This window comes from Heptranchias perlo, chromosome 1 (assembly GCF_035084215.1).
Source record: "Heptranchias perlo isolate sHepPer1 chromosome 1, sHepPer1.hap1, whole genome shotgun sequence".
Taxonomy (NCBI): domain Eukaryota; kingdom Metazoa; phylum Chordata; class Chondrichthyes; order Hexanchiformes; family Hexanchidae; genus Heptranchias; species Heptranchias perlo.
In genome coordinates, this window is record NC_090325.1 from 11,573,492 (window position 1) to 11,585,557 (window position 12,066).

General features: G+C 42.5%; 1 protein-coding gene across 2 annotated transcripts in view; it reads right to left on the bottom strand.

Annotated features, from left to right (window-relative positions):
• LOC137316523 (dedicator of cytokinesis protein 2-like) overlaps positions 1-12,066 on the bottom strand; it is a 1,021,473-nt gene that overhangs the window by 726,450 nt on the left and 282,957 nt on the right. For both annotated transcript variants that reach the window (XM_067980505.1, XM_067980471.1), the window contains exon 19: positions 8,594-8,691. In XM_067980505.1, coding sequence (XP_067836606.1) covers positions 8,594-8,691 — 98 coding nt within the window. The remainder of the gene's footprint in view (positions 1-8,593; positions 8,692-12,066) is intronic.

Consider the following 12,066-nt stretch of genomic DNA (forward strand, 5'->3'; position numbering starts at 1 on the left):
TGATTGGCCTGTAGTTGCTGTGTTTATCTTTACACCCTTTTTTGAACAAGGGTGTAACATTTGCAATTCTCCAGTCCTCTGGCACCACCCCCGTATCTAAAGATGTCTGGAAGATTATGGCCAGTACCTCTGCAATTTCCACCCTTACTTCCCTTAGCATCCTATCCGGACCAGGTGATTTATCTATTTTAAGTACCTCTTCTTTCTCAATTTTTAGCCCATTCAGTATCTTAACTATATCTCCCTTTACCGAGACTCTGGTAGCATCTTCTTCCTTGGTAAAGACAGATGCAAAGTACTCACTTACTACCTCGGCCATGCCCTCTGCCTCCATGAGTAGATCTCCTTTATGGTCCCTGATTGGCCCCACCCCTCCTCTTTCTACCCATTTACTGTTAACATGTCTATAGAAGACTTTTGGATTCCCTTTTATGTTGGTTGTGAGTCTATTCTCATACTCTCTCTTTGCCCCTCTTATTTCCTTTCTCACTTCCCCTCTGAACTTTCTATATTCTGCCTCACTTGTGTTATCAACCTGATACCTGTCATACACCACTTTTTTCTGCTTCATCTCACTCTCTATCTCCTTTCTCATCCAGGGAGCTCTGGCTTTAGTTGCCCTACTTTTCTCCCCCGTTGGATTGTAACTTGCCTGTACCTGAATCATCTCCTCTTTAAAAGCCGCCCACTGTTCAATTATAGTTTTGCCTGCCAATCTTTGATTCCAATTTACCCGGGCCAGATCTGTTCTCATCCCACTGAAATTGGCCCTCCTCCAATTGAGTATTTTTACTTTAGAGTGGTCAGAGTCCTTTTCCATAGCTATTCTAAATGTTATGATACTATGATCGGTTGGTCCCTAAATGCTCCGCCACTGACACTTGCTCCACTTGGCCCGCCTCGTTCCCTAGAATCAAGTCCAGCAATGTCTCCTTCCTCGTTGGGCCGGAAACATACTGGTCGAGAAAGTTATCCTGAACACATTTCAAAAATTCCTCCCCTTCTTTGCCCCTTATATTATTGTTCTCCCAGTCTATGTTAGGATAGTTGAAGTCCCCTGTCATCACTACTCTATGGCTTTTGCACCTCTCTGTAATTTCCCTACAAATTTGCTCCTCTATATCCTTCCCACTTGCTTGTGGCCTATAGAATCGTAGTGTAATGGCACCTCTATTGTTCCTTAACTCTAACCAAATAGATTCTATCCTTGACCCCTCCAGGACATCCTCTCTCTCCAGCACTGCAATATTCTCCTTAATCAATACTGCCACTAACCCCTCCTTTCTTTCCTGAACAACTGCAATGCCCTCATCCTTTTATTCCTTTCTCCCTCTTGTACTTATCGAACTTCCTCTTAAATGCATCCCATTATGAGGATCTATACTCACTAAACAAAGGGCAAAGTGCTTTAATTGTGGTTGAACTGAAGTAGTGGCCGACATTTCTACTCTCAAGCATGTACTGGTCGGAGGGGATTACAATTTCATAACTAATTATTTAAGGAAAATATGTCATGCTAAGCTGAATGCAGAAATGCAGTTGTAAGGGCTGGTGCATGCTATACTCTTTATACGTAACTATACCCTATAGTACAAGGAATGGTGTATACTCACCCCCACATCAGAATTTTAGGGAAAGTACTTAAAATTATGTGATCTATTGGTGTATAATTGATTTTTTTTCCCTCTCTGGTTGCTTTTTTTAACAATTGGTGGTGGAGTTTTCTGTAAGCTAGCTCTCTGCCTACCCACTGTAATGCAGCAGAAATGGTGGGATGAATAGAGAGAAGGGATTCCCTTGCCTGTATCTGTTCCTGGATACTGAGAGCATTATGGTTCGACTTATTACAGTATGGGAACATTATCACCTCCAATTTCCTCCTCCAAGTCACACACCATTCAGACTTGGACATATATCACCGTTCCTTCACTGTCACTGAGTCAAAATCCTGGAATTCCCTATCTAGCGTCATTGTAAAAGCACCTTCACCACAAGGACAGGAACGGATCAAGAAGAAGGGCCTTCCTCCTCCGTAATTATCTTGTGAAAAATAGAAATAAAAATAGAAAAATCCTTGAAGCCCGACGGAGAGTCATTTCGACCTGCGATGTTTGGCAAATTGTCAAATAATGGGAGATTCCTTTACACAATAGTGTCTCTAAAATTAATTAGATTGGGGCATTACGCTCTTAAGCCCTATTAAGACTGTATGTCTAATAGCAACCCAAAGCACTGTAGGTTATGGTTTACAAATGAATCATTTTGGATTATGTTATGTAAGTAGTGAATCCTAATTAAACTGACGCAAGTTACAAATTGGACAAAGCATTTCAGATTCCCACTGCTGTCATCCACTTGGCTGGAATAAAAGAAGTTGGTGCTTCAAATAAAAATGAGAACCTTATTCTGTGAGGTTCTGCTAAGTGTTTCTGGGCATGAACATCAATATTATTGTCACAGAGCAAACATGCTATTGTAATGTTTTAAACAGATATGTCTTGACTCTTGCAGGGATGAGGGACTTCAGTTATGTGGAGAGATTAGAGAAGCTGGGATTGTTCTCCTTGGAGCAGAGAAGGTTAAGGGGAGATTTAATAGAGCTGTTCAAAATTATGAAGGTGCTTTGATAGAGTAAATAATGAGAAACGGTTCCTACTGGCAGGAGGGTCGGTAACCAGAGGACACAGATTTAAGATAATTGTCTAAAAAAAACCAGGGGGCAGGGAATGAGGAGATAATTTCTTAGCGAGTTATTGGGCTGGAAATTACTTTTAAAAGTACGGTTAGCGCAACTGTTATTAGTAGCCCAATGAAAGTTTAAGTTCTGACGTTTGCACGTGCTCAGTCAAACACAAAAATCAGGTACTCGCTCTTCCTGGCAATCTGATAGCTTCACCTTCGGACATCGGTGCATGCAATCAATGGAATCAACAGACTAGCGCCAACTTGCTCTTCTGCCCAGCTGGAAACTAACTAATAATGCCACAAACAGGAGCACTTAAATATACCATATATAATATAACAACTAAAAATTAACTTTTAAAAATGTGGCGTCTCATTTATTTTTATTTTAATAGATTTTCGTCATTAAAAAATATTATTTTTAAATTTAAAAATTAATTTTTAAAAAAACCTTTTCCTTTCTGTCTCTTATTTAATTCGACTTTTCATACCCTCTCTTTTGTTCGCTCTCTATAACTGTTTTTACAAATGATTTTATTGTTGCAGCTTTCACTTCAAGGTTTTCACTCTTCACGGCTTTTCAGGGATGCTGCAATCTGAGTGGTCGAGGGGAGAGATCGATCCTTTCACTTCGCCCGTGAGTCCTAGCTTCGCTGGAGGTAACGCTGGGCTCTTCTCCGCTCCCTATTAGAGGAAGTTCTCGCAGTAAGTTAGTGGGTGAGTGTAAATCTATGGAGCAGGGAGCGCTGTTCTTTCACCGCTCGGAGCAATTTACAGGCCAGTATGATCTGGACTGCACTGCCTGAAAGGGTGGTGGAAGCAGTTTCAATTATAACTTTCAAAAGGGAATTGGATAAATACTTGAAAAGGAAAAATTTGCAGGGCTATGGGGAGTTAGCAGGGGAGTGGGACTAAATGGATCACTCTTTCAAAGAGCCGACACAGGCATGATGGGCCGAATGGCCTCCTGTGCTGTATAGTTGTATGATTGCTGAGTATTTCTGTCTCCACTCTCCCAGCCTTTTCCCCTTCCGCTTCTGAAGGCACTGACTCAAGTTCCATTGAATCCTTCTCTTACTGGCTGTTCATCGTATGTGAACAGAGACAGTGACTGTCAGTAGGATTATCCAATGGTGGGGAGCGCCATCATAGGAGAACTACTTTGAGATAAGCCATAACAACAGAACTAAGGGGCACAAGTTCCAGCTGGTAAAAAGGCAAATTTAGGACTAATGTCAGGGGAGTTCTTCATAAAATAAAAGTGTGATATGCAGCTGGATGGAACTCCTGGTAGGGGCAAAGACCCTGCAGTCATTCAAGAAACATTGGGTTGCTGTGATGGGGACACAGTAGGTTTTTCTAGATGGTTGAGTTGGATTAGGCCGAATGAACAACTCATCAATACCTATCTTGTGACTTGTTACCATAACTGAGCCAAATCATCTCTTCATCTGAATTCTAAATACATGAGGGATAATGGTTACATTGGATGATCGTATAAAACAGGTGATAGTGGATTAGATGCCTGTTATACATCTCTCCCCATTTTCATTTCCATTGACGTCAATCAGGAGAGATGTATAAGGGGCATCAACATTACACCCATGAAGTTTTCTGATCAGTGGATGTAGGGGTGGGGCAGGGTCCTAACAGGATGTTCAGGGTAATGGTTAAAATGTTGGGCCCAAATTTCCAATATGAGAGGGTGAGGCTCCCCGCTAGGAGCCCCAAGTCATGAAACTACCCCTACTGTGTTGTAACTCAGGACCTCAAATCTTATATTAATATAAGTATACCTTACACTTAGTACTTTAATCCCATCTATTACATACTGGAGAGTACTGTGACTACATGTGAAAAAATACCTGAATTATAAAAATCTGAAATCCATTGGTCGAGTTGGCAATTACACCACTCAACGTGGAACTGAGTCATTGACCGTGAAGATCACCAGGATCAGTCCTTGGTGATGCTGATTTTGCCCCCTTGGATGTAATTGCCTCTTGAGTGCAACCAAAACTCTACTGCCCACATCCTAACTCGCACCAAGTCCCGTCCTCCCATCAAGTTGTTGCTGTTGTTGTGGTAAAGCAATTGGAGACATCCGCAATAGAAACATGAGATACTGTTTCAGTTGAGTTAGCACGCCTCGGCCAGTTAAGGCCATTTGATTGACTGCTGTTTCAAGGAAGTGAAACATCAGCCAGGGTTTCCCCTTCCAGGTCACCATCCAGCGCCCCCTGCTGGAAAGTGTACTTGTGTGAACATCAGGTGAGGACAAGGGCCAGGCTCAGTTGTGAGGCTCTTTCCCCCATTCCCCCAAAAAACATCTTGAATAGTTTGTCAAAGCTAAAGAATGAGGACTCGGGTGAACAGAGCTAAATTATGAGGACAGGTTGCATAGACTAGGCTTGTATTTCCTCAAGTATAGAAGATTAAGGGGTGATCTAATTGAGGTGTTTAAGATGGTTAAAGGATTTGATGGGTTGATAGAGAGAAACTATTTCCTATGGTGGGGTGTCCAGGACAAGGGGCCATAACCTTCAAACTAGAGCTAGGCCATTCAGGGGTGATGTCAGGAAGCACTTCTTCACACAATGAAAATGTAGAACTCTCTCTCCCAAAAAGTTGTTGAGGCTGGAGGTCAACTGAAAGTTTCAAAGCTGAGATTGATAGATTTTTTGTTAGGTAAAGGTATTCAGGGTTATGGAGCCAAGCCGGGTAAGTGGAGTTCAGATACAGATCAGCCACAATCTAATTGAATGGCAGAACATGCTCGAGGGGCTGAATGGCCTACTCCTGTTCCTAGGTAGCAACCCAACATCCTATCTGTTGGAGGGCTGCCTGCACTCGAGGAGCTGTACCACAGAATAGAGCAGCTCCTTCGGGACAGGAGGGAGAAAATTGAAAAATAAAACCTTCGTCGCAGGAGAGGAGCTGCTGAAGAAAGCTGTGAACAGTTCTTTTCTCCATATTACAAAAAGGATATAGAAGCACTGGAGAAGGTGCAAAAAAATATTTACAGAGTTGATACCAGAACTAAGAGGTTATAACCATCAGGCTGGGGCTCTTTTCTCTAGAAAAGAGAGGGTGACCTGATAGACGTCTTTAAAATTATGAAGGGGTTTGATAGGATAGTCGTAGAGACAAAGTTTACGTTTGTGGAGGAGACCAAAACTAGGGGTCATAAATATAAGATAGTCAATAATAAATTCAATAAGGAATTCAGGAAAAACTTCTTTACCCAAAGAGTGGTTAGAATGTGGAACTCGCTACCACAAGGAGTAGTTGAGGTGAATAGCATAGATGCATTTAAGGGGAAGCAAGATAAACACATGAGGGAGAAAGGAATAGAAGGATAAGCTGACAGGGTGAGATGAAATGAGGAGGGAGGATGCTCGTGTGGAGTATAAACACCGGCATAGACTGGTTGGGCCGAATGGCCTGTTTCTGTGCTGTAAATTTAATACAATTCTATGTGTTTGTGTTTCAGTTGGTAGCTGTGCTCGTCACAGACTATGATGTACAACCTCAAGACAATCCACCGCATCAGCGAAGTTCCAGATAAAGCTCTTAGTACACAGAGCTTGACAGTCAGGGAGAGGGGGGAAAGGGCAAAACTATATCTTCCAATTCCTTCCCCCTGCTTTTTTTTATTAAAAAATAATATCCGTTTGTTGTTTGATGCTATCATAGTCATTTATCATCACAATAAAAACGCAGAGCGCGTCTCTCTCCCAGCCACCCAGGAACACAATGCTTCTTGTGCATTACAAACCCATAACATTTAACCTCTAAAGAGGCAGCTCGTATTTCTGCTTTGAGTTTTTGAGCGTCTCTTTCGACAAAAGAAGTCAAAAGCGATAGGCCGGGCGTGACCATTATAAAAGGGGTGCTGCGGGCTCGTAACGACACACCTAGCAACACCACGCCTGGACGAGAGCGCGGTGATGCAACCCAGTAACACAAGGAGGCCGACTGGTCATAGATCACATCTATTGAGGTTGGAGCTGTGCTGCTTTGGTAGGGCTACACAGAAGGAGATTTATCCGGCATCTAATTCGTGCCTCGTTTGACCTGAGGGTATTTGATGACGACACTGGAAGAAAGAAAGAACTTTCCTTTATGACCTCAGGACATCCCAAAGCGCTTTACAGCCAATTAAGTACTTTTGAAGGTTACCAGCTGGATGGTGCTGCACTGTTGATCTTAGCTGATTTGTGCGAATCACTGTTGTGATGTAGGAAACGCAGCAGAAAATTTGCACACAGCAAGATCCCACACACAGTAACAATGACCAGATAATCTGTTTTGGTGATGTTGGTTGGGGGATAAATGTTTACCAGGACACCTGCTCTTCTTCAAGGTAGTGGCATCGGAAGTTTTACCGAGAGGGCAGATGGGACCTTGGTTTCTCCGCACCTCTGAGAGTCCAGCACTCCCTCAGACACTGCACTGGGAATATCAGCTTAGATATTTTTGTGCTCAAATCCCTGGAGTGGGACTTGAACCCACAACCTTCTACCATCAGAGGTGAGAGTGCTACTCAATGAGCCACGGCTGACACCTGGGTGAACAACGTTCTGTTCCTCAGAGTTCACCACAGCTATTTGACTAAAATATAATTTTAGATTTTAAACAAAAAATCCTCCCTCCCCCCCCCCCGCCCACCCCTTCAATTCTACACATTTATAAAGGATTCAATGACCTTCCAAATTCCAAATCCACCGCCTTACATTTTCTTAGAGAAATACAGAGGCAGATGGGACAGGCACAGTTAAAACCTGCAGGTGTGTTGTTCCCTCATCCCTTGCTAAGCCAGATGATGACACACTGCAGGTCTTTGCTGAATTGTGCTGGTACTGGAATTAAGCAGTGTCATATTAGATGCAAATCAATGCTTTCATGGGCCTCCTCGTTTCATCAACGGCCTCACTGTTCTCTCCTGTGTGCACAGAGCTGGTAAACGAGTCCTTGAGTCCACAACACCTCCTGTGTGCAGCAAGGTGACGTCCAAAAATAAATGCTACATTTCCACCTGAATGGACCATAAAATGCCCTGTTGTCGTTAGGGATTCTGTTACTTTGGAACTTGAGAATTTTTAGGAAGGCGATTAGGTCTAACAACTTTCTCAATCGATCTTATCCTCACCATGTTCCTCAATCTCTTCAGAGCATCATAGAATCTTAAGGCAAAGGAGACAGCCATTTGGCCCATCGTGCCTGTGCATGAGTCAAGGAGAAGGTGCAGTGAACAATTGTTCAAAATTTGTGTATTGTTTTGAACAGAAATGTATCCTGCATCCTTTATTCATCAAAAGAAAGAAAGACTTGGATTTATATCGCGCCTTTCATGGCCTCAGTATGTCCCAGAGCGCTTTACAGCCAACAAAGTAATTTTGAAGTGTAGTCACTGTTGTAATGTAGGAAACGCAGCAGCCAATTTACGCTCAGCAAGGTCCCACAAACAGAAATGTGATAATGGCTAGATAATCCGTCTTTTCGCAATGTTGGTTGAGGGAAAGATATTGGCCAGGACACCGGGGAGAACTCCCCTGCTCGCCTTCAAAATAGTGCTGTCTGATGTTTTACGTCCACCTGAGAGGCCAGACGGGGCCTCGGTTTAATGTCTCATCGGAAAGACGGCACCTCCAACAGTGCAGCACTCCCTCAGTACTGTACTGGGAGTGTCAGTCTAGATTATGTGCTCAAGTAACTGGAGTGGGACTTGAACTCACAACCAAAAAGGTGGGATAACCAAACAAGCAAGCTTACCAGTGTAGCTTGACATGTTGAGTTACCGGATATGAGGTGGGAAAATAATTGCCTTTTTCCAACATTCCTCACCTCAATGCATACCCGTGAAACAACAGACAAACCAACTGTATTAGTTCCGATCGCTCACACTTACCTTGACCACTTCCCCTCCGTCCACCTTCATCAGATTTTTCAGATTCTCTTTCAGTGCACTGATGTTGGAACGCCATTTCAACAAACCCAAGAGGTCCACTGGATTATGAAGAATAAGGAAAAAAAAAATAAAAAAACGCAGATTAGAATATTATATAGGCTGGGAAATAAATCCTATTGCCATGTACACTAGGCCTAATGGGGGGAAAAAGAGACCACAGGGCTATAATCATCTTAGCGATGTACCACCCATCTAATAGAATGTAAGGACATTAAAGGGCTTTGCAGTGCATGATTATATCCCATTTAAGGGCAACGGCCTATTTGATCCAATTGCCTTATTATGCCTAAGTTTACTATTTATATAAAAAAACTATCTTAGCTATGGAAGAAAATGAAAAAAGAAACAAAATCAAAATCATTTGACGATGTAATATCATGACTGTGGAATAATATCTCATTCAACATTGGCATTCATGAGTCCAGTTGCAGTAAAATAGCAAATAGAAAAAATTTTTCCTCATCTCCGTCTTAAATGGGAGACCCCTTATTTTTAAACTGTGGCCCTGAGTTATAGTCTCTCCCACAAGGGGAACCATCCTCTCAGCATCTACCCCTTCAAGTCCCCTCAGGATCATATATGTTTCAATAAGATCTCCTCTTATTCTTTTAAACCTAGGGATTTTATATTAAGGTAATTGGCAAAAGACCCAGAGGGGAGATGGGGTGACATTTTTTATGCTGCAAGTTGTTATGATGTGGAACGCACTGCCTGAAAGGGCGATGGAAGCAGGTTCAATAATAACTTTCAAAAAGGAATTGGATATAAACTTGAAAATGAAATATTTGCAGAGCTATGGGGAAAGAGCAGGGGAGTGGAACTAATTGGATAGCTGTTTCAGGCAAAGGCACGATGGGCCGAATGGCCGAATGATTCTATGATGTCCTTTCAGATTGACAGTCAGTAGCATTCCTCCTTCTGGGGCTGAAGCAGATAGGTTGGAGGCCCATTTCAAGACTTAAAGCCCATAATCTAGGCAGACATGTTAGTCCAGTCCTCAACCGAGGATTCCCCTCCACTGTAGTTGACAGGGCCCTCAAACGTGTCCATCCTATTTCCCGCACTTCTGCCCTCACCTCTGCAGAGATTAGACAGGCGTGTAACAAAGGCATAATGGTCTTAATGGGGGACTTTAACCTTCACATAGATTGGGAAAAGCAGACTAGCAACTGTCAGAAAGGTAGTGAATTTCTTGAGTGTGTCCGGGATAGTTTTCTACAGCAGTATATCCTAGAGGCAACAAGGGGGTAAGCCATACTAGATTTAGTAATGAGTAATGAACCAGATTTAGTTAACAGCTTAACTGTGCGTGAACATCTATCCAATAGCGATCATAACATGATCGAGTTCAATGTAGTGTTTGAAAGGGAAGAAAGTGAATCAGCTGCTAAGATTCTAGACTTGGGCAAGGCCGACTTCAATAGGATGAGACAGAGACTGTCCGCAGTAAACTGGGCAAATCTGTTAGTGGGTAAAACGACTGATGATCAGTGGGAAATGTTTAAAGAAACATTTAACGAGATACAGAACCGGTTTATACCCCTGAGGGGCAAGAACTCTACTTGCAAAAAAAACAGCCATGGACAACGAAAGAGGTAAGGGACAGTATAAGACATAAGGAAAGGGCATACAAAAAGGCAAAAAATGGCACAGATCCTGGCGAATGGGAAAGATACAAAGATCAACAAAGGGTCACAAAACAGATAGTAAGAGCTACAAAAAGAGAATATGAAAAGAAACTTGCAAGGGATATCAAAACCAATACGAAGAACTTTTATAGTTATATTAGGAAAAAGAAGGTGGTCAGGAGCAGTGTTGGCCCCTTAAAAACTGAAAGTGGGGATATTGTCCTTGACAATGGGGAAATGGCGGACATGTTGAACAATTACTTTGCGTCAGTATTTACAGTCGAAAAAGAGGATAGCATGCCGGAAATCCCAAGAAAACTAATGTTGAATCGGGGACAGGGACTCAATAAAATTAATATAAGTAAAGCAAAAGTAATGAAGAAGATAATAGCACTAAAGAGTGATAAATCCCCAGGACCAGATGGTTTCCATCCAAGGGTTTTAAAGGAAATAGGTGAGCAGATTGCAGATGCCCTAACTATAATCTTTCAAAGTTCTCTAGATTCAGGAACTGTCCCTCTGGATTGGAAAATTGCACATGTCACTCTGCTTTTTAAGAAAGGAGAGAGAGGGAAACCAGGAAATTATAGACCAGTTAGCCTAACATCTGTTGTGGGGAAATTGCTGGAGTCTATAATTAAGGATAGGGTGACTGAACACCTCAAGAATTTTCAGAGAGAGCCAGCATGGATTTGTGAAAGGTAGGTCATGCCTGACAAACTTGATTGAATTTTTTGAAGAGGTGACTAAAGTAGTGGTCAGGGGAATGTCAATGGATGTTATTTATATGGACTTCCAAAAGGCATTTGATAAGGTCCCACATAAGAGACTGTTAGCTAAGATAGAAGCCCATGGAATCGAGGGAAAAGTACAGACTTGGTTAGGAAATTGGCTGAGCGAAAGGCAATAGAGAGTAGGGATAATGGGTAGGTACTCACATTGGCAGGATGTAACTAGTGGAGACCCGCAGGGATCTGTCTTGGGGCCTCAATTATTCACAATATTTATTAACGACTTAGATGAAGGCATAGAATGTCTCATATCTAAGTTTGTCGATGACACAAAGATTGGTGGCATTGTGAGCAGTGTAAATGAAAACATAAAATTACAAAGGGATATTGATCGATTAGGTGAATGGGCAAAACTGTGGCAAATGGAATTCGATGTAGACAAATGTGAGGTCATCCACTTTGGATCAAAACAGGATAGAACAGGGTACTTTCTAAACGGTAAAAAGTTAAAAACTGTGGATGTCCAAAGGGACTTAGGGGTTCAGGTACATAGATCATTGAAGTGTCATGAACAGGTGCAGAAAATAATCAATGAGGCTAATGGAATGCTGGCCTTTATATCTAGAGGACTAGAGTACAAGGGGGCAGAAGTTATGCTGCAGCTATACAAAACCCTGGTTAGACCGCACCTGGAGCACTGTGAGCAGTTCTGGGCACCGCACCTTTGGAAGGACATACTGGCCTTGGAGGGAGTGCAGCGTAGGTTTACTAGAATGATACCCGGACTTCAAGAGTTAAGTTACGAGGAGAGATTACACAAATTGGGGTTGTATTCTCTGGAGTTTCGAAGGTTAAGAACCTTTATCATCTTAGTGTCAGTGTCAAGCTCTCTCAGCTCGGAGGCAGAGTAAAGCTGCCTCTACTGCGCCCTGGTAACACGACTCAGCCTCACCTCAGAAGAGCACCCTCTACTGCACCAGTGTGAGATTTTTTCTTCCATGTCTCACTCCAACTATCCTGTAGCCAGTCTGAGTGGTATTGCCAATTAGTACTT